Source organism: Stigmatopora argus, chromosome 11, assembly GCF_051989625.1.
Source record: "Stigmatopora argus isolate UIUO_Sarg chromosome 11, RoL_Sarg_1.0, whole genome shotgun sequence".
Taxonomy (NCBI): domain Eukaryota; kingdom Metazoa; phylum Chordata; class Actinopteri; order Syngnathiformes; family Syngnathidae; genus Stigmatopora; species Stigmatopora argus.
In genome coordinates, this window is record NC_135397.1 from 16,885,333 (window position 1) to 16,909,152 (window position 23,820).

Here is a 23,820-nt window from a genome sequence, read left to right on the forward strand (position 1 = left end):
TAAATGACCGTATTGGCATTCGCTTGCGTCATGACATCACAGCGCACGCATGGGCACCATTTTGTCGTGCCGTCATGTCACGGCGCCGTCAAATTTCAGGTTTTTTGCAAGTCGTGTTTTTATGCGCATATTAGCCGTACCCTCAATTCAGTCATTATTTTTGTCCGACAAAAGCGGCTCATATGCGGGTAAATACGGTATTTTTTTTCTTCAGTGCTGAGTTCTAGTAGCAAGCGGAGGACAGGGGAGTAGTTTCCGCTTGCAAGTTTCATCGTGGATTTTCAGATTTTTATTAACTTACAAAAAAATTGTCTATCTATCTCGTATGTATCTATTACATAAATGCCCCCGCCCCACCCCCTTTTAGTTGGACATTCTCTGAAAACAGCAAATGTTGTCATTTAAATGTATATGACTTGATCACTATTGAATATTTGATGTTTAAATTTCAACTCTTGCTCAGGTATAGGTATAAAAACAAAAACAAATGGAAGAACAGAAGATTATGGCGATGGTTCTGATAAGACAATAGGCCTCAATTTATTGGGGGGGGGAAACGTTGACAAATGCTTCTAAAAAAAACTGTTTAGCATTAACACACAAAAGTATTTACAAGACATATTCATTGTGGTTATGCATGCATTTGAAAGTCAGGAAAATGTTAGATTTTGTTGATGTTGGCTGCAGGTAGAGTGGATTTGTCCAAATCATCAAAATAGGGATGTGTCATGGCCTCACGGGTAGAGATCCTTTTGGGAGGATTATAGGCCAACATTTGCTGAATAGGACAAGATAAAAAAACACACTTCAGATAAGAAAAGCACATAAGGTTGATTGTTAACAAATTGAAAATATGTTTGTGTCTTTATACAAAAAATAGAGTTATGGAATTCAGACCAAAATCTCACTTGCACTTAGTCAAAACTGTGCTACTACAGTTTTCTGCATTTATATCTCAGTAGTTGTCATTACAACACTAACATACATCAGCTTGTTAACAAATTTAATGTTTTTGTTTGAGGTTTATTTTCATTAAATTTACCAGATTTAATAGAATTCAGAACAGATTCTCACTTGAACCCAGTCAAACCTGTGCCACTATGGTTTCCTGTTGTTACATCATTAACTGCCATTAATGGTGGTACACATGAATACATTCTGTGGTCAAAGGAATTGGAGTACTCTTGGCATCAATGGCAACGATGTTTATTTTTGAAAAAATCCACCTAAAATGTCCTCTCGATTCAACACATTTTTAATAGTTTCTATATGCCGTAGGCACTAGTCCACTCCCAATTTAATGCATTCAAACTATTGACAAATTGTGGGTCTTTAATTTTTAACACCAAACATGCACACAAAAACACCTGCTGGCCAGTTACATACCACAGGCAGTTGAATTTTATCCAAATGCATGATTCCTCAAATTTTTACACTTGAATAATTTCTCGACAAATGGTTTTGTAAAATATGCCTTAATGTGGGGTGTCAAACTCCATTGCACAAAGTCACAGGCCGAACAGGATAAACATTTATTGAACACACTAAAACTAGTTTTCTTTGCTCTTATTACGCTCATCTGATCATTTGCTCTGATTGCAGGCGGACACCTGGCATCTTTTTTTGGCAACAAGTTGATTTATGTTTGGTGTGAAGTCCGGTGTTGTGGATATTCTCAGGATGGACTGCAGGTGCTCATCAGTGAGACGACTTCTGTGTGCTGTTTTGTTCATCTTCATCACTAAGAAGAGCTTCTCACAGATATATGTGCTCCCAAACATGCACAAGGTTCAAGCCACATGAAGATGAAGTGGGGGTCTTGTTGCAGGGATGGAGTGAATGAACTGTCATACTTTGCTTTCAATGTCCTCACACTGTAGCTCAATCCATTCCATCTGAATCTCCAGAGGTGCAGTTTCAACATTCACAGCAAAAGGGTTGCGAATCAAGTAAAAACTATTATTTTGTGCTTCAAAGTCACTAAAGCGCCGTGCAAACCCAGCGCATAGTGTGCTCAGTTTGAATATTCCCCAAAGTGCGTTTTGGGGAACACAGTTGTGCTGACTTGGGTCAACATTGCTTGGCAACAGGGAAAGTTGCACTAGTGCATTTGTCTCCCATGAAAGCAACTTCACTTGAAAAGCCTTCACTGCCTCATACATGTCAGTGATCATGCGCTCGCGTCCCTGGAGCTAGATTTAAGGCGTTAAGATGAGCTGTTATGTCAGTCAGAAACGCCAACGCTCACTTCCATTTTTCATCCCTCAAAATTGTGGAGGTATTTTCCTTTACGGTCCATGAACTTACAGATTTCGTTGCGGAGCTCAAAAACTCTGTTGAGAACTTTCCCCCCACTTAGCCAACTCACCACTGTATGATAAGGAATTTCGGCAAACTCTGAATCTATCTCCTGCATAAAAGACCAAAACTGCCGGTGATTTAACCCTTTAGGTCGGATAAAGTTTACGGTTTGCGTTACAGTTTACTCATTACATGGTCCATCTTCAGGACTTTGCCACGTAGTGTTTCCTGGTCTATGATGCAGTGATATGCTGTTAACACACTAGTACAGTGCTTCTCCTGCATCTTCACTCACATTCTTCCCACTCGTCCACTTTTTTCACTGCACATAGTCAGTGCTCCATCAGTTGTAAGAGATACACCAGGCCAAGAGACACTAAGGCCCCTTTCCCATAGTCAGGAGTGGGACATGAAGGTTGACCTCAACAGGCAGCTCCAATTCCCCCACGCAGATCATCACCACATCACTCCCCCCAGACATTGTGGTGTGGTCCTCCAAGGTAAGAGCAGTGCATCTAATAAAACTAACAGTACCATCAGAGGAGGGGATTGAGGCCGCCTTCAAGCGCAAGAACGCCAAATACTTGGAGCTGGCAACTGAGTGGCAGGAAATTGGCTGGAAGTGCACCATCTACCCAGTCGAGGTTGGCTGCCAAGGCTACGTCGGGCTGTCAAGAACGTGCCCCCTGAGGGACGCACGGATGACTGGAGCCAAGCTGAGGAAGGCCATAAAAGAGCTGGCAGAGGAGGCAGAGAAAGGCAGCTTTTATCTCTGGTTTAGGAGGAAGGACAGGAGCTGGGGAAACAACAGCTAACCCCAACAACGGCTGCAGGGGGTGACAGGGGGACGTCTCTGTCACTGCTCCGCCACCAAGAGATGTTCCAGGAGTAAAGGAGCGAAACATCAATGAACGGTGGTTCCTGGCTCATGACCCTGCAGCAGACCTGTGGGCATTGGAGGTGGTGTGACAGGCACCAATGCCAAGCAGGAAAAACACCTACCTGTGCATCAGCTCTCCCAGGGCAGTTTCATGTCAGTTACAGTTTGGCATACATTTTCAAAAATGTCTTTTCGAGTTGTCCTGTGCATCGACTTAATGTCCATTACTTCCTCTGTTACGCGCAAATTGGAGTTCACTCCACGGATGAAGATGGCCAGTTGTGCAGTATCATTCATGTCAGTACTTTCATCCATAGAAAGAGAGTAGACAATAAAGTGTTTGCTTCTTTCACTCAACTGTACTCTTAAATCAGTGGCCATATCACAAATTCGATCAGTAACCGTATTTCTATTCAGTCTGGCCGGGCTGATTTGGCGATCTGTGACAAAGAAATTTCCCGAATACGGGATGAATAAAGTTATTCAATCCAATCGTCTGCCACGATAAAACGTGCTTTTACAAGAGCTTCACTTTGTGATTTTGCATGGGTAAAAAAACACCTGCTGGAATGTCAGATTCTTATTTAACTCTTCTGCTTTGTTTCTTCTGCTTTGCATCCAGGTCTTTGGGGGTTATTCTTATGTTTTGTCTGAAAGTGCCAATTTAGATTTAATTCTTTAGTTACCACCATATTAGCTCCACAAATGAGACACGCGGGTTTACCGGCAATGTCAGTAAACATATACTCTGCCTCTCATCTTATATTAAAAGCTCTGTTTTCATAATCAATTTTTCTCTTCGCCATCGTGAGGGGTATCTTTGGCGCATGAAGATAAAAAGACTGGCAGGCAGCGTCACGTGAGTTATGTGACGATTTGGAATGCTTTGTGGATACCTTGGCCAAAGTGTCGGCGAGCACTGTAGTTTGATCTTTCATCAAAGCTGGAATCACTATTAAGCATTACCAGCATTGTTGGTGAACTTTTTATGTCAGATACAGAAGATGAGGACTTTGAATGATTTGTAGATGTTTGAATGCTTTGACTTATAATACACATTTTGTCAAGAAAACAATCAAAATCTACTTTGCTCCAGTTGCCTTTCTAAAAGATACGCTAGCAGTCATGCCAGCACGACCATTACAGCACGTCCATTGAGCCAGGGTGCCTTTTCTATGGGTGAAAAACTGAAATTTCTCAGTTGGTGAGCCCAACAGGAGTGAAAATACGCTATATACTATACACACAGCGAACTTTTTCCTGCGGTGGTAAAATTAGTTTCCATCTCAATAATTCAAATAAATAACCATATAGCTTTAGAAACAACAGCTTCTCTTATGAACGAATGATCTTACTGCAAGCAGGCTGAGACCATTCTTATCCAGGTTTTTCACCATTGAGGCCATGTTGCTAGGCTTCCATTTTGGAAAAGTGCTTTTGTAGTCAGGTAGGCTTTCTACGTCAGGCCACACATCATTATCTGGTGTTCCTAATGTCCTAAAAGAAGAAAAAATATGCACAAAAGAGAAAATAAGAAAAAAATTGACAGGTATTATTAAATGTAAAGTAAACCTTAGTCCATACAACGGTTCATTTGAGGAAAAATCTAATTTATTTAAATATTTTTAACCTAATCACTACAACAATGTGAAAAAAAATGTTAGTGGTTCTTTCACCTGACATTAGTGCAGGGAGCATGGTTTTGATTCAGACTTCGTGGCAATGTGATTGTGAGTGAGAATGGTTGTCTGTCTGTCTCTGCGTATTGCCCTATTTCTGACTGGCAACCAGTATTTAAATGAATGCTTTTATTGGATTGGATAACTTTATTCATCCCGTATTCAGGAAATTTCGTTGTCACAGTAGCAAGGGGATGAGGATGCAGAAATCGGAAATGCATTTTAGACATAAATAGATAGGTAATAAGTGGGTTAATAAATAAATACATGAATAAATATATAAATAAATAAGTGTGTTGCTGATATATAATATATATATATAATATATATATATGTATGTATGTGTGTGTGTATATATATATATATAAATATATATAAATAAATATATATAAATATATATATATATAAATATATATATATATAAATATATATATATATAAATATATATATATAAATATATATATAAATATATATATAAATATATATATATATATATACACATACATATACATGTATATGTATATGTATATGTGTATATATATATGTATATATATATATATATTTATATATATATATATATTTATATATATATATATTTATATATATATATATATATTTATATATATATATTTATATATATATATTTATATATATATATATATTTATATATATATATATATTTATATATATATATATATATATATATATATATATTTATATATATTTATTTATATATATTTATATATATATATATACACACACACACACACACATATATACACACACACACACACACACACAGTGGTACCTCGACATACGATCTTAATCCGTTCCGGGACTGAGATCGTATGACGAGATTCTCGTAACTCGAGCGGACGTTTCCATTAAAAGGAATGGGAAACAAGTTAATTCGTTCCAACCCACTGAAAAAAACTATAACAGGATATTGGATTGGAAAAATGTTTTATTTCTTCTAATTCGCCATCTATTAACGAAGTAACATAACTAGTGGTTTAATAGTAATAAAATGTGTTTAATCTAACTAAAATTGGGCAGATTTCGCCGACGGGAGACGTTTGGGGGTGTGGGGGGTGGCGTTCGTTTTTTCCCACGACAACGCACTCGTAAACGGAACAAACAAATTTAAATTAACTTGGATTAATATATACAGACACTCAAACATACGTTTAATGTAACTTTACACAAAACTGAATTCTAATTTTGTTGTAATCTTTTGTTACCTTCGTTTTCCGGGTTGGCGGTTTGCCACGCCTCCACCCTCACGTTCGCTATTGATGGGCTGTTTGCTGTTGTACTATGTATTTCCTTCAAAATATTCCGAAAATGATTCACACAAATGTCCTCACAATAGGATAACCCACGACCAATTGCCAACGAGAAATAGTCTTGTAGTACATATTAGCGATCGCCAATGTGATGGACATCATCCTGGTCAGCATCCTCCGCTCTCCCACTTCCTCCACAGAGTCCAAAGGACAGCCCAGAACAGAGCTGGCCCTCCTGACCAGCTTATTCAACCTGTTCCTGTCCCTCTCCGTGCTACCGCATCCCCAACAGACCACTGCATAAAACACTGTAGATGCCACTACAGTGTCGTAGAAAGTCCTCAGCAGTGTCCTGCACACTCCAAAGGACCGTAGACTCCTCAGTAGGTAATGGCGGCGCTGCCCCCTTTTGTACAGTGCATCTATGTTTGTGGACCAGTCTAGTTTGTTGTTGAGGTGAACACCCAGGTACTTCAAATTCTCCACGATTTCAATGTCTGTACCCTGGATGTTCACCTGAGTGGTCTGTTGAGGATTCCTCCGAAAGTCGATGACCATTTCCTTTGTCTTGCTGGTGTTGATGTAGAGGTGGTTTTGCCTACACCAGTCAACAAAGGCTGTGATGACTCCCCAGTACTCCAGATCATTCCCGTCCGTCACTCGTCCAACAATAGCGGTGTCGTCAGAGAACTTTTGGAGGTGGCAGTTGTCTGTATTATGTTTGAAGTCTGATGTGTAGAGGGAGAAGAGGAGTGGGGAGAGCACTGTGCCTTGTGGGGCCCCGTGCTGCAAGCTATCACATCAGACATACAGTCCTGGAGTCTCACATATTGTGGTCTGTCCGTGAGGAGGCTACAAGGGTACCACTTCCTATGGGGTCACAACCTGTGGAAGGGTCCAAAAAAGTCAGATGTGATGACAGTTGGGTGGGAGCCAAAGTTGGGATCATTCTAGAAGCTGGCTATTAGAATAAGGAATGTGACCTATCTGTGGTGGGGAAAGAACTTGAGCAAGTGCGTAAAGTTACGGCTCGATATAGATCGCATCTCGACGGGAGTTGGACAGTCTTACATGGATGGGACCTGACTGTTTGTGCATTTGCACCAAACAGTAGCTCAGAGTACCCACACTTTTTGCAGTCTTGGGAAGGAGTCCTGGAGAGTCCTCCTTCTGGGGACTTCATTGCTCATGTGGGCAATGAAAGTGAGACCTGCAGGGGCATAATTGGAAACCCGAGCTGCGTTCTATTGTTGGATTTTTGGCTTGCCTTGGATTGACAAACACCATATTGAAGCACAAGTGTGTCCACATGTGTACTTGACACCAGGACACCCTAGGGCAGCAGGTCGATGATTGATTTTGTGGTCGTGTCATCAGATGTGCGGCTCCATCTCTTGGACACTCGGGTGAAGAGGGGGATGGAGCTGTCACCTGCAGTAAGGGATGCCGTCAGGCTGAAGAAGTCCTACAAGGCCCTTTTTGCCCATAGGACTCCAAAGGCAGCTGATTGGTACAGGCTGGCCAAGCTGCATGCAGCTCTGGTGGTCTCTGAAGAAAAAACCCAGACATAGGAGTTTGATGAGGCCATGGTGAACGACTTCAAGGATATTTTGGTGTACCCTCCGACGTTTCAGGAAGGGAAAGCGGTGCACCAATAACACTGTGGATAGTGGGTATGGGACGCTGCTGACCCCAACTTGGGATGTTGTGTACCAATGGGCAGAATAATAAGAAGACCTTCTCAACTTCACGGACTTACCATGAGAAATCAGAGCCTTGAAACCCTGAGGTGGATTCACTTATCTCTACGGTCAAAGTCACTGAGGTGGTTTAAAAGCTCCTTTGTGCAAAGGCCCCAGGAGTTTCTATGCCTCTGGATGGTGTCGGGTTGTCTTGGTTGACATGGCTCTGAAACATCGCATGGACATCAGGGTCAGTGGCTCTGGATTGGCAGAGCGAAGTGATAGTTCCTCTTTAAAAAAAGGGACCTGGAGAGTATGTTCCAACTAAGGTGACTGTCCTCAGCCTCCTCGGTAAGGTCTATTCGAGGGTACTGGAGAGGAGAGTCGGCCGGAAAGACGAATCTCTAATTCTGGTGAAGTAGTGTGGTTTTCAAAGATGCCTTGTCACCGATTCTGTTCAAAACTTTTATAGACAGAATTTTTAGAACATGGGTGCCCAATTCCAGTACTTGAGAGTCCTAATCCATCGGTGCAACATCTGCCGTGATGTGCACTCCGCATCGGTCCACTGCGGTGCCGGTCGATCTACATTCCTCAACTCATCCTCATCCATGCTCACAAGTTGTGGGTCGTGACTGAAATAACAAAATCCAAGATACAAGCAGCTGAAATGAGTTTACACCCACAGGGTGTTCAGACTCTCCTTTAGAGATAAAGTGACAAACTTGGTTATCCGGGAGCGGAATCAGGGTAAAGCCGCTGCTTTTCCGGATCGAGAGGAGCCAGATGAGTTGGCTCAGGCATCGGATTAGGATGCCTCGCTGGTGAGGTGTTCCCTACCAGGAGGAGGCCACAGGACATGCTGGGGAGTCTCCTGGCTGACCCCGGAAACACATTGGGATCCTCCAGGAAGAGATGGAAGAAGTGGCTGGGGAGAATGAATTCAGGGCTTCCCTACTTAAGCTGCTGCAGTTTGGACTCGATAAACGGAGTTAGATGAAGACAATTTAAGAGTCACCAAATATAAGGAATTTAGATACCTGAAGATCCTAAACAACTGGTCTATTTCAGAGTCTCCTTGGAATAGTGGCTTCTTGGTGGCAAGTTCAGCAAATATGGTGCCAGCGCTCCAAACATCAACAGGAGTGGAATATCTAGGGGAACCCAGAAGAACCTCGGGAGCTCGGTACCAAAGGGTTACAACCTGGAAATACATAAGGCTGCATTGATTTCAGCGGTCAATTCAGAGGAAATAAGATAGCTTTATTTTAAGATTTTAAGATACTGAATATTTTTTTTCTCACTCCAAGTACAGTCAACTAAATCCTTAAAATTTGATCAAAGTGTCCTGATCTTTTAAGGAAGGTGTGAAGACACACAAAAATGAGAAAATTATTATAAATTTAATTAACAAGCCATTAAAATGAATAATACACATGCATAATCTATTCGGGTTGAAGCACAGGTCTTTAAGTCTCAGGAAGCTAACGTTAGGCAACAAAGGCAGAGCACACAAATACATGCACACACATCTAATAAACATAAAACAAAGAATTCAAAACAACATTAAATTGAACTTTTAATCTTTTTCATTAACAATTTATGAGAATCTTGAACCATGGAGAGTTGTTGTATTGAAACAGCCAAGGAGAACCCAGTGGAGTGAAATCGTCGAGCATGAAGCAATGCATCCGCGATAATTTCAAAATAAAATAATGAATACGGGAAATGTACAGACGCTCCCCTACTTACGAACATTCGAGTTACGAACAACGGTACATACGAACATGTCTGCGCAGTTTTTTTCCCCAAGATGGTGCCGTCACACGGAAGCCAGTGACAGTAGCTCTGTATATTCTTATGTTTTTTGTGTTTTACAGCCCTTCTATCTTTTTTAAATTACATTTTAATATTTCTTAATACATTCCTCTTTACTTTACTTTGTACTTTATACTTTTTACTTTAAAGTTTTTACAACTTTCTTTGTTCTGTGAGCCTGGCTTCTTTTGGCTACTTCTTGTAGTGCTTCTTTCCGCCGCTAATACCGACGCCTGGCGCTGTGAGAGCTCAGCTCACCCATCATCCACCTTCCTCTGCCCAGTTCGTTGCAGTGCGTAAGAGCGTGAACATATCTCCAGTGCGCAAAGAACATTTTTATTATTAAATTTTTCGTGCATCCAGTATTCAATATGGTTGGTGAAAAGCGAAAGGCTTCTAGTGAGGGTGGTAGTGCAAGGAAGAGGCAAGCCATTTCATTTGAAACAAAAGTGGCAATAATAAAGAAGCTTGATGCGGGTGAGAAAATGGTGAGCGTTGCACGGGCATACAACTTGCATCGTTCGACGATCGTTCGTTAAATGTTTTTTTCAGTACAAACCAATGCAGGTTACTTATACAAGCCTTAAACATACCAATGCACTTATATAAACCTTCAATATACTTATATAGGCCTTAAACATATATTATAATACAAAATATAGCACTGAATCAACTTACGAACAAATTCAACTTATGAACAATCGCTCGGAACCTAACTCGTTCGTAAGTAGGGGAGCGTCTGTATTGATGTTTTAGTATCATGAGGCACTCATTTGCATTTCCAAAGGTTTGGTAACCTGAAAATTCCGTACCTAGAGTTATTCGTAAGCAGAGGTACTACTGACTGTAAATGAATAAAAACTTTACAAAGCTGGCAATTTCTTTGTCAGTTACAATGTTTACTGCGCTGTTTTTAATTCCACCACATTGAAAAATGCCTCTGCTTTTTTATTTTAATGGCTTAATCAATAATTTTCTTTTCTTTTATACATACATAAATTCATTGCATTAAAAAATTTCATACGTTTATCATTCAGCCTACAAAGTGAATCTGCTTTTAGTGGTGATCCCGTCCATCAATCATAAGAGGCGTGGCTGCAATGGAGTGCACCCAATCAGTTTGCAGAATAAAGCCAGATTTATTGGCTTTCTCGTCAGTTGGTCGCAATTGAGTAATCATTGTAGCTTCCGTGTCATTCTGTGCCAGGAACCAATCGCGCGCCTTGTATGAGTATCGGTGATGTGCAATTTCCCCGAGTCAGGTTTTCCTTGCTGCAAAACATTCTCTCTCATAACTTAAAATTAAAAACCACAAATCTTTTCAATTTTAATTTCGATCCATATTTTTTTTTATGTTTATCTACGCCTCCGCAAACGTGAATTAGTGAGGCATCACTGTGTGTTTATACGTGTAAACACACGCACACACTACTATAAACATTCAAATAATTGTGGATCCCTGATCAGACTTGAATTGCATATTTATACAAGCAATGAATGGAGTTGTTCTTATTTCCACAAGCATCCTTGTGAAATATACAAAAAGTAAAACAAACAAAGAAATAAAAATCACCAGAGTTTGTGGTAATTGTTATTTCAGTGAGATAATGGTCATTGGAAGTGTTGCTGTTTATTTGAGCTTGTCCAGCTACATTGCTCCAGAAGTTACCTTTTAGGCCACCTGAGGGTGTAGGGGTTCGCTCGCCCAAATAATGGTGCAGGCAAACGTGGGATGATTCCCGCTTGGTGGTGGTACGATTGGGCGTGCGAATGGTTGTCTGTCTCTGTGTGCCCTAAGGCTGACTGCCGACCAGTCTAGGGTGTAGTCTGCCTTTCGCCCAAAGTCCGCTGGGATAGTTCCAGCAACCCCCGCGAGGAAACGCAGTGTGGAAAATAAATGTATTACCTCCTATAGACATTTTGTTCTAGGCTGTTCTCACTGGCATATAAACCGAGTGAGCCGTTCAAGAGCTGTGAAATGAAATATACCTAACTATGCAGGTATTACCTGGATACATAGGGGGAAAAGTGCGGCATTGCTCAGTTGTAAAGTGGTCAGTCCTCAACTCAGGGTTTGATTACTTACCCTTGTGAGTTCACCCAAATATCCTTAACCAAAATAACAAACACCACCTTGCGCCGGATAATGCATCATCACCACAGAAATGATGAGTGCAGTAAAGAAACTTTCTATACAAGGATAACTACATTTACCACTTTGAAAGGGGGATTTTGGAGAAACAAAACCCTATTGTACTTGAGATATTAAGACATCTAAGCAGGAACTGAAATTTATTCTCACCTCATGGGTATAGACCCTGACAGGAACACCAAAGGCTCGAGCAAGTCCAAAATCCGCCAGTTTAATAACTCCCTTGTTATCAATCAAAAGATTCTGTGGCTTTAGGTCTCGATGCAGGACTCGTCGACAATGACAGAAATATATGCCTTCCAAAATCTGGTAGAGGTAGCTCTAAAGAGATGTTGAGAAGAATGTTATATTTAACGGCACAATAAATACAACAGCAGTTGACTTAATTGTTAGCATTCAAAATATTTGACACAAATTCATTTTTTTAAAAAGTGACAAAGGGCATTTTTTCAAACTGAATAATTTTATATTTTGCATTTACAAAGACAGGCATATCAAGTTCTTTATGATATTCAACCTAATAATGTGCTTTTGATTCCTACAGTATCCCAGAAATACCACGTGTGATAATTTTTCTTAAGATTTTCCATTCAAGGGCGACCCGGTGACGCGAATGGTTAACACGTCGGCCTCAGAGCTATGGGGTCCCGAGTTCAAATCCAGGTCACGTCCACCTGTGTGGAGTTTGCATGTTCTCCCCGGGCCTGCGTGGGTTTCCTCCAGGTATTCCGGTTTCCTCCCACATTCCAAAGATATGCAAGGTAGGCTGATTGGACACTCTAATTGCCCCTAGGTATGGGTGTGACTGTGTATGGTTGTCCGTTTCCTTGTGCCCTGTGATCGGCTTTCCACCGATACAGGGTGTCTCCCGCCTCTGGCCCAGAGTCAGCTGGGATAGGCTCCAGCACCCCTCACGACCCTAATGAGGATAAAGCGGTTCATAAAATAAGATGAGAGATGAGATGATTTTCCCTTCAAATTAAGACATTTGTACTCCCTATTAAAACCATGACCATGGAGGTGAAAATTGGGAATCAGGGGGCGGGCCTTAAACACGAGAAATTGTAAAATTCAACAATTTTAAGGGTGTGGCTTATAGGCGAGGGCAGCTTATATGCGAGTAAATATGGTAGTTCATTTTTATGGGAAATGTTGATTTGAGATGTGACTAAATCGATATTTGGGCTCAGTCCCAAAACGCATTAAGCTGGTATCTCAAGGACAACTGTACATATACATGTACATATTCATATACATATACATACAGTGGTACAAATAAGTATTTAGTCAACCACCTATTGTGCAAGTTATCCGACTTGGAAAGATTAGAGAGGCCTGTAATTGTCAACATGGGTAAACCTCAACCAGGAGAGACAGAATGTGGGAAAAAAACATTGAATTTTTAAGAATTTATTTGCAAATAATGGTGGAAAATAAGTATATTTACACACACACCGTATTTATGCGAGAAATTGTAAAATTCAACAATTTTAAGGGTACGGCTTATATGCGAGTAAATCCGATGGTACTCATGTACCGTATTTTCACGCCTATTTGGCGCATCGTTTCTTACGCCGCAGTGTCAGTAACGAGTGCTATTTCTGTATTTTAGACACACAAAGCATGCACCATTTCATTAGACGCATATATATTATATATTTCATATGGATCAAGACTGAAACGCAATAGCGCTGGCTACCGGAAGCAGCTTATTTCCGGGTTCCGGTGCGGAGTGACTGCTGGGAAATATAGTTCTTCTCGCTACACCCACATGCTAAAAACACGCTTTAAAAAGGCAACGGAAGCAAAACTGAGTTCGGTAGTGCTTTATTTGGACATTTTACAATTTACTCAAGTCATCATCACCTTAAAATCCCTGAAACTCCTCATCTTCTGTGTCAGAATTAAACAACGGCAACGGCGGCAACGATCCATTGACAAATCGTAGCGTAAGAAGCCCGGCGCTGCCTGCCACTTTTCGTGAAGCTGTGTTCGCCAGCCGGGCATGGAGTCGCAAATCAAAACAGACGGCGAGCCGTCATATACGTCACGAGCGCCCCCGAGACTGGTTACGTGACATATACTCAGAGCTTGCTGTCATTCCCGGAGGCTTGACCAAAGAATTACAGCCGCTGGACATCGGCATCAACCGGGCTTTCAAATCAAAGTTACGAGTGGCGTAGGAGCAGTGGATGATCGCTGGCGAACACAGCTTCACGAAAAGTGGCAGGCAGCGCCGGGCTTCTTACGCTACGATTTGTCAATGGATCGTTGCCGCCTGGGCGAACGTGTCTGCTTGCACGGTTGTTCGAGCTTTTGCCAAAGCTGGCATAATTTCTAAGGAGCCACATGGAAATGACGGTGACTCTGATAACGAAGAGAGGGGGGGCGGCTATTTGGAAGGCTCGTTTGGGTAATTGTTTAATTCTGACACAGAAGATGAGGAGTTTCAGGGATTTGAAGGTGATGACTTGAGTAAATAGTAAAATGTCTAAATAAAGTACAACCGAACTCAGTTTTGCTTCCGTTGCCTTTTTAAAACATGTTTTAGCATGTGGGTGTAGCGAGGAAGAACTATATTTCCCAGCAGTCACTGCGCACCGGAACCCGGAAATAAGCTGCTTCCGGTAGCCAGCGCTATCGCCAGCCGCTCGGCGCCCCCGCGAGCGCTCCCGCTCGGCGGCGCTCGGCACTCACAAAGGGCGCTCTGCATTATAAGGCGCCCTGTCTATTTTGGATAATTTTTTTGACTTTTTTTTACTTTTATGCGCACCTTATAGGCGTGAAAATACGGTACTTCAATTATTGTATAGGCGCGAAAACATGTAGTATGGTAGTTATAGAAGGGGTGATTCGAGTTAGGATTTTTTTCACACTATATTCACATGGACTGTACATCACAAAAAGGTAAACATTAGCGACAAAACAACTTTACTCTCAATTTTAAGATTTTTCTCTTGTAATTACAATTTAAATTTTATATTGCAATATTAGAACATGACTAATTTAGCTGAACTCTGTCGGATACAGAAGATGAGGACTTTGACAGATTGGTAGATTTTTTAATACTTTCACTTTCGTGAAAACTCATTACGTCAATAAAATAAAATCATACTGTTTTGGTCTTGTTGCCTTTTTTAAAACTTACGCTAGGATGCATGCTAACACAACCATTGTGTTTTTTGAAACGAAGCACCTTTTGTATTGACAAAAAAAACTGAAAATACACCCGCAACTGAGAATACGGTAATTAGCTGCGTTCTCGTCATTGCTGAGTTATCAATCCAGCCATCTTCTCTGCGGTGGGAAAATGCATCTGAATGCCCGTCAGGCTTAAAAGTGATAGGGGAAACTCCACTAAATTAAATTGACTCAGTTAAGCATAGAAGACACTGACCAGATGAAAGAAGCATGGTAAAAAAGAGGAGAGTTACCTTGACTAACATCGGATCCATGTACTTCCCAGAAGGTATCGAATCCAGGTATTTCTTGAGGTCCATGGATAGGAACTCAAAGATGAGATAGAGACGAGACTCCTGCATCAGGACATCGAGGAGTCTGTAGAATCAACCACCGATTTAATTAACACTGAATGAACACATTTCTACAAAGCCCTTTATGTTGTATAGTGTTACCTCTGCGTAGGAATGCTTCTACATTCGGAATTTTCAGGTTACGAAACCCATATACCGTAATTACTCGAATATAACACGCAGATTTTTGCTATATAATTAATTCCAATAGTTGGGGGTGCGTGTTATAATCAATAACTAAAATAAATTACAAATTTTCGATCGAAAAAAGCATTGTCAAACTCACTTTGACGCACGGATTTTACGTCATCTCGTAAAGACGACGCACGGATTTTACGTCATCTCGTAATTTCGATCGAAAATCGGAAAGCCGAGACCACCACTGCCCCCCTCTAGCCTCGTACTCGTCTCAGTTCACCCTCTCTCAGTTCAGTGTTATAATCAATAACTAAAATAAATTACAAATTTTCGATCGAAAAAAGCATTGTCAAACTCACTGACGCACGGATTTTACGTCATCTCGTAAAGACGACGCACGGATTTTACGTCATCTCGTAATTTCGATCGAAAATCGGAAAGCCGAGACCACCACTGCCCCCCTCTAGCCTCGTACTCGTCTCAGTTCACCCTCTCTCAGTTCAGTGTTATAATCAATAACTAAAATAAATTACAAATTTTCGATCGAAAAAAGCATTGTCAAACTCACTTTGACGCACGGATTTTACGTCATCTCGTAAAGCCAATCGGATGATGTGTTGTGGGAGGAAGAGGAAGTGGATGAAGGAAGCGTGGACGTTGATAGGATTCTCAACGAAGAGATGTATGAGAGGACAGACAAAGAGAGAGGAACTCTTCATTTGAAGGATTCTAATGAATAAATTTATTTGAACAAAACAATCGTGAAACGAAGAAAAAAAGGTAAGATTTCTGATTTTCGTCAGCGGGAAATTTTAGGTGCGCACTATATTCGATTACTGCGTTTTTCCAGATGTTTTTGGCCCAAAATTACCTGCGTGTTATTTTCGAGTGCGCGTTATATTCGAGTAATTACGGTATGTGCAATATGCAAGAACAAGAACCAAGTTCCCAAATCAACTAAAGCATAAATACATTTCATGTATCTGTTATTTTGAAATTGGCACGGTAGCGGTGCATTCTGCTTGACAATCTCCTAACACGCCACTGGCTTACCACTGGCTATCTAACAACATATACTCCTTTGAATAAAATAAAAAAACATGTTAGAACTCCGTCACCACGACGGAATTCTAACTTTTTTTCATTTTACTGTTTTATTTTTTTTTGTGTGGTTAAAACAACTTTGTCATAATTTAAAATTACTGGTCTAAATGAAATTAAAAAAAGCCGGCCCTTTTATCAAACCATGACAGAAATTGCAAGGCAATATGGCTCTAACCCAACTACCATCGCATGCCCCACCGATCAAAATCAGAGCAGTGTTCTTTTGTTGGACATCTGCGCTCGCTGTGGATTGTCTATTATGAATAGCATGTTCAAACGTAAGGGTGTCCCATATGTGCAGTTGCCACCAGGACACCCTAGGCTGCAGTTCGATGATCGACTTTTTAGTCGTGTCATCGACACTCAGCCGCATGTCTTAGACACTAGGGTAAAGAGTGAGCGGAAAAGTCAACCAATCACCACCTGATCGCGAATTGGCATCGATGGTGGGGGAAGATGCCTGTACAGTAAACCCAAACGTTTTTTGAGGCTCTTCTGGGAACGCCTGGCAGAGGCCCCAGTCAGAAAGAGTTACAACTACCACACCCGACAAAGCGTCTCTCAACTACATTGAGTAAGAATGGACCATGCTGTGGCATCAATTCCAGAACCCGCTGGTGAACACTGGCAGTAAGGGATGCTGTTTGGGCTGAAGGAGCCCTATCTGAACTTTTTGGACCGCGGGACTCCGGAGGCAGCTGATGGGTACCAACTGGCAAAACAGGACACGTCTCTGGTGGTGTCTGAAGCAAAAACCCAGGAGGAGTTCAGTGAAGCCACGTAGAACGACATCCAAATGGCTTTAAGGAAATGTTATTCCTCCATCTGACATGCCAGGAGTGGAATGCAGTTCACCATCAGCCCAGTGTATAGTGGTGATTGGGGGCTGCTGAAGTTGATTCGGGATGTTGTGAATAGGTGGGCATAATACATTAAAGACCTTCTCAACTACACCAACACATCTTCTCATGAGGAACCAGAGTTTGGAGACCGTGAGCCAGATCCCCCTATTTCTGGGTTTGAAGTTACTAAGGTGGCCAAAAAGGTCCTTGGTGACAAGGTCTGCGGGTGGAGAAGATCCAACCAGAGATTATGGTTCTGGATGTTGTGGGGCTGTCTCGGTTGACATGCCTCTGCAACATGGCATGGCAACAGCGTCTCTAGATTGGCAGATCTTTTGTAAACAGCGTACCAGTGTGCTCCAATTATAAAAAAGGGAAAAAAATCCAAGATGGCACCGTTCACGCGGGAGCCAGTGGGAGCAGCTCTGTACACTGTTTTTTGTGTTTTACAGCCCTTCTATCTTTTTTTAATTACATTTTAATATTTCTTAATACATCCCTTTTTACTTTAATTGGTACTTTATACTTTAATGTTTTTACAACTTTCCTTGTTCTGTTAGCCTGGCTTCATTTGGGTACTTCTTTTTTTGGAACCATTCAGCCATGCCTACGCTGTCACACACACGGGACTAGCTGTTACAATACGCAGCAGAAGGAGCAACACCTCGGTGCCGCCGGAGTTTCAGAGCTGGACTAAAGTGCCGGGAGGAGAGGCAACGCTTCTGACCAACCATTCCATCGTGGGATAAGTTGGAAGAGCTGTCGGCGCTTACCAGCAACGGAGTCGAGGAGTTCTGCCCTGCTGCTGTTTTCTTCAGCTCCAGACTACTGAGGAACTGTGCGGATAAGCTTGGAATGGAAATGGAAGAGTGACTCTGCATATTCTCTACCTTGGTCACAGTCTGCAGAAGTTCCCCATCTCGTGGAAGACTTCCTGTGTGTGGTTCCCGTTTTTGTCCAACTTTACGTCTTTTTGAATCTATCCGTTATTGCTACCGAAACTCGTAGCTCGTTTTGTAATTTTGCTGCTTTTCTGTCTTAATGATTTGGTGATTCTTAATGATCCCATTGACTTTGATTTGCTTTGTACTTTGTGCGTTTTGCTTTTGCTTTGTTGTTCTGCGGCCTTTGACTGTACTGTCTAACTTATTACTATGCCTTTTCTTGCTACTGTCACAATGAAATTTACCGAATACGGGATGAATAAAGTTATCCAATCCAAAGACTAATGACCAAACGTCCGGTCGACCAAACGTCCGGTCACGGCATAGCACATAGCATGCATGGTAGTATATGTTTAAAAAAAGGTCAGCGTGTTCGTCGTGGGGTTTCGCAATAGTCATTCAAGCTTTGACGAGAGCTCAACTAGTGCTTGCCGGCACTTTCGCCCAGGCATCGACAATCCATTCTAAATCATCACGCAACTCGAGCGATGCTGCCTGTGTATGTGTATGTGTGTGTATGTGTATGTGTATGTGTGTGTGTATGTGTATGTGTATGTGTATGTGTATTTATGTATATATATGTATATATATGTATATGTATATATATATATGTGTATATATATATATATATATATAATCTTACGTTACACTAAATTTAAACCTTCTGCAATAACAAAGGCAAAGAGGTTAATGTATTCCACCGCAGCTTTCAAGTCCAACTTCCTGCTTCTCCATACGTATTGGCGAGCCAGCTCAGTCACGCGTACACTAATGTTGTTCGATTATTTCGTGCTTAATATCGACTGTCATCATACACCTTTTCTTCGCACTACTCTTCATTGCACCGGCTTGCTTTGGATCCCTTGCGTTTTCCTTAATTTTGCACTGACTAATGGCCCAGGTTGCCGTGCTGAACATTGCAGCAACCGTCCTTCTCCTCAAAGCGCTGCCGCTTCCCTTGGCCACCAGGGAACATATGCTTTTGTTCACCACCCGAAGCTCGCATCTTCCGAGGTGCGAAACTGCAAATTATTGTGAGGACAAAGATAAGCGGACTCCAAGGAATAAGAAAAAAAAATTGAACCAGCATTGTGATGGATTTACGCCGTAGATACGACCATGAAGCTGCGATGACGATTGGACGTCAAGACTGCACAGAGCCATTTGGAAGCAGACTGATGACGGGCCACTGAATTTGGCAATCATCTTGACCAGGGGTCCCCAAACTTTTTCCTGTGAGGGCCACATAACCTTTCCCTTCTCTGATAGGGGGCCGGTGTCAGTTTGTAACAGAAAAAGTGTGACGATCGTAGGTGAGCTCAAAAAATTTATTGTTTTCCAGAAAGCCACACAACCAAATAACCCTTTCCAGGTTCTTTACAGAAAAAAAAGTCAGGAAACAAATAATAACACTATTAATGAAATAAATAATAACTAAATAACCCTCTCTGAGTTCTTCACAGAAAAAAACAGGAAATAAATAACACTATTTATGAAATAAATAATAACTAAATAACTCTCTCTGGGTTCTTCATAGAAAAAAAAAAGCCATGGAACATTAACTTTCTGTTGTGCCATGCACAATCTTCTCCCTTTGCTCTGAAGTTTATGCACGACACCACAACCGTCATTACAGAATCCCACGTCAACATTTTGCAGCACAGTGCTTGCTGGTGAATTTGGCAGTGGACTCGTAGCGGGGCGATGAGACCCCTTTTTTCCAACTCCCGAGTTTCGGCCACCATGCTAGGAGCCCCGTCAGTCGTGATGCTAGCTAGCTTTGACCAGTCCAGGTCCAACTTCTCCATGGTTTGGCACACTTTGTCAAAAATATCCTCTCCCGTTGTGGTCCCTTTGAGACTTTGGAGGGCTGCCAGATCCTCGCATATCTCAAAGTTTGCGCTAACTCCACGAATAAAAATGAGCAGTTGCGCTGTGTCTTGCACGTCCGTGCTTTCATCCAGTGCTAATGAAAAAAAGTCAAATTCTTTCGTCTTCTGCTGCAGCTGGGCATATACATTACTCCCGATTTCTTCATCGCGTCTGGCGATTGTACTCGCCGACAGACTTACGGCATTAAATGCATCTTTCTTCTCGGGACACACTTCCTCCACGACAACATCCATACATTTCTTAAAAAACTCTCCGTCAGTGAAAGGCTTACCGTTGCTTGCTATCAGTTTAGCAACCCGAAAGCTGGCCCGAACGGATGCCTGGTTCAGCTGAGCTTGGCATAGAAATGTAGTCTGCTGAGATAATATTCCAACTTTTAGCTTTGAGAGTTTGTCTGCTCGTATTTGGCCTTGCACGCTATCGTACTTGTCTTTGTGACGGGATTCATAGTGCCGGGGAAGATTGTATTCTTTGAATACTGCCACCGTCTCTTGACAGATGAGAAAAACAGCCTTTTCTTTGCATTTGACAAAAAAATAATCGTTTGTCCACTGCAGGTTAAATACCCTGCATTCTGAATCAATTTTTCTCTTAACTAACCTTTTCGCCATTATTCCGTTCTCAAACAGGTTCCGGTTGCACAGTTTTTATATGCTTGAATAGCATCGCAATAGTGATGGCCCCAGGGCTCCGCCCTCACCTGCGAGCGTCCAGATGTCTCGCTAACACTCTGCTCACGCATGCAACGGTGGAATGCCCGCATGCATCAAAGGCAAACACTCTCCCCGTGCGTGTCACCAAAGGAGCAATGTGAAGGCCCGCTTCACTGGGATGATTTGTGGGCTCAGCAGGGGTGCAATGAACCAAACACAAGATTAAAACGTCCCAGTCTTCAAGGCCAAATAGGAAAATAAATCCGATAGCGTCTCTGGTATTGTTCAGAGGGCCGGTCCAAATGTGCCGGCGGGCTAAAATTTCGAGATGCGACGAAGCCAGGTGCCCATGATATGAGAGGCTGTTTATCATTGTAGCGCACTGTCTTTTTTTGCCACATCTCTTTCGTGTATAACAATATCTACGAGCCCTGAACATTTATTCAGACGAGTTTCGACCAGGAAACGCACAACGCGCATGCACGGGAAAAAGAGGGCTTTCTGGGTAATGAAGTATACTCGTGCACACAACGCCGATAGGCAATGGCACTCTTTCTTAAAACTTCATTAGCTACAATCAATACGTGTGTAAGCTCAGCTGTTGCATTTCATGTTATTATTATTTAATATGAGGAGTATTATATTACTTCTCGTTCGCTGCTCATAAGAACATCGGGGGCACTGGCTCGCAACTCCGTCCCCGCAACAGTATCTCTGGTCGCAACTCTCTCATAGGCACCGTTCAAAGCGGTTGCGACCAGAGCTACTACAAAGAGGGAGTTGCGAGCCAGCGCCCCTGATGTTCCCACGAGCAGCGGAGCGATCGCTAATACTACTTCTCGTTGGCAAGTGGTCGTGCGTTATCCTATTGTGAGGACATTTGTGTGCATCATTTTCGGAATATTTTGAAGGGAATACGTAGTACAACAGCAAACAGCCCATCGATAGCGAACGTGAGGGTGGAGGCGTGGCAAACAACAAACCCGGCCAGAATGAATGTTAAATAAAAGACTAAAAATTAGAATTCAGTTTTGTGTAAAGTTACATTAAACGTATATTTGAGTGTGTCTGTATATATTAATCCAAGTTAATTTACATTTGTTTGTTCCGTTTACGAGTGCATTGTCGTGGAAAAAAAACTGAACCTGCTATCAAATCTAATGATAACCAATTTCTACGTACAGTGAACATACCTGACAACATTTGGATGTTTCAGCTCCTGAAGCAAAGAGACCTCTCTGACTGCAGTGCTGGGAACCCCTTCCTCTTCACTCTCCAGACGTATCTTCTTCATTGCTACTATTTGACCAGTTGCCTTGTGTTTTCCCCTGTATACCACCCCATAGGTTCCTGGAAACAATGTGATTAGTCCCAAATGTCCAGATAAAGTTAATGTACTAATCAGGTCAGGAACTCACACTGTTGAGCTCTTGACTCATTCAATGTCATAAATGTACACCAGATGAGGGGCACAATAACAAACCAAAATTAAATTTCTATTTGTTGTTTAATTATTATTCAGATTGCATCTCGGATTTTCAGTATTGATTCATTTAAACTAGCATTTAACAAAATACAAGTCACCTGAAAAAATGTGATAAAAATTAAAACTGGAGAAAAGTACAAAACAAATGAGCAGTCAAAGAAGTCAAACGAAGAAAAAAATCTTGGTATTGAGATCATTGAAAAAAATTAGCACATTTAGAATGATCTACTGTTGATAACTAGAAAATAATAGTGTACAAAAAGATCAGTCTATTTTTTCTTCAATAAAAATGACAAAACATGGGTAGTTTTGTGAATATTGGTTGGGATTGAATGAGTTAATGGAAGTGTATGTGTGCATGTACTGCATTTTATTAGTGACTATTGTTTTTTTTAAATCATTTTACAAATTAAATTACATACATTATAGTTCCACAGGAAAAACAAAGAAACATTGCAACCAACCTTCTCCAATTTTCTCTATTCGCAAATAGTCGTCCATTGCTGGTGGGAGAGAACAGTAAGGTTACACGTCACATTTTTGCACTGGTTTAACCTTGTCAGCTTGCACACTTTGACTAAAATACCATAAACTATTCATTAAACTAGTCATATCAAGTGAAACAGCGTGCCGAAAAACTGATATGCATGTTTGAAACGGCATATATTTTGCGCAAAGTATTTTACTAAATACATTCCTGTGCTCTTGTCTCAGTAGTTAGTAGTTGAAAGTGAACTTTGACAAACACACCGGATACCATCACCTCCACTGAGAAACTCTTGAAAATATGTAATATTTAGTAACTATGACTATTTCACCTACTGAAGTTGGAAAATCTAGACCCCGTTACGAAAGTAAATTGAAACAAGAACAATATGAGGGTAACTTACGGACATAAATAAAGAGAAAATACGACAATATTACCTGTGCTGAATGCTTTGCGTCGTTGGGTATGCGTTTTGTGAAACAGGTCAACTCGCCACTAGAAACCGCTTGCACCAACAGTTTTCGAATTAGACGCGACCCAACGTGTTAGAAAAGCGCCAATAAGATTGCGCTACGTTATTCAAAACCACCAATCAAAACGGATGTCTGTCGCGTGGGCTTGACCATAGGAGGAAAAAAATACGGAAATAGAAAGGCGGAAACATTTCACAATAATTTTAATCCAGTGGTTCTTAACCTGGGCCCAAGAAGCCAAACGACTTCCGGTTCTCGTTCCAGAAAATAAGCAACTAAATTGCTTCAATTTTATAGCATTATCATTTGAATTTTGTAATATTTCAATGTGGACTTGTTGTTCGTAATTTTTCAATTTTAATCTCGTACTATTAAGTTTATTTTTTGAATATTAATATTTTTCGCTTGAAACATTGCAATGTATGACATAAAACATATGACATAAAAAATGCAATGAGCCAAATTATTT

General features: G+C 41.3%; 1 protein-coding gene and 1 long non-coding RNA gene across 2 annotated transcripts; both read right to left on the reverse strand.

Annotated features, from left to right (window-relative positions):
- Positions 1–510: 510 nt before the first annotated feature.
- Positions 511–23,511, reverse strand: cdk1 (cyclin dependent kinase 1). Its single transcript, XM_077613345.1, has 8 exons — positions 23,316–23,511; positions 22,856–22,894; positions 22,099–22,255; positions 15,233–15,356; positions 11,949–12,119; positions 8,869–9,032; positions 4,537–4,678; positions 511–778 (listed from the first exon to the last, which is right to left on the reverse strand). Exons 2-8 carry the CDS (start codon positions 22,890–22,892, stop codon positions 662–664), a joined length of 912 nt encoding a protein of 303 aa, XP_077469471.1. The 5' UTR covers positions 22,893–22,894; positions 23,316–23,511; the 3' UTR covers positions 511–661.
- Positions 5,658–8,844, reverse strand: LOC144084698 (uncharacterized). The gene is made up of 3 exons (XR_013303885.1): positions 8,554–8,844; positions 8,135–8,463; positions 5,658–8,054 (listed from the first exon to the last, which is right to left on the reverse strand). It is a non-coding gene; the product is annotated as an uncharacterized LOC144084698 (long non-coding RNA).
- Positions 23,512–23,820: the final 309 nt, after the last annotated feature.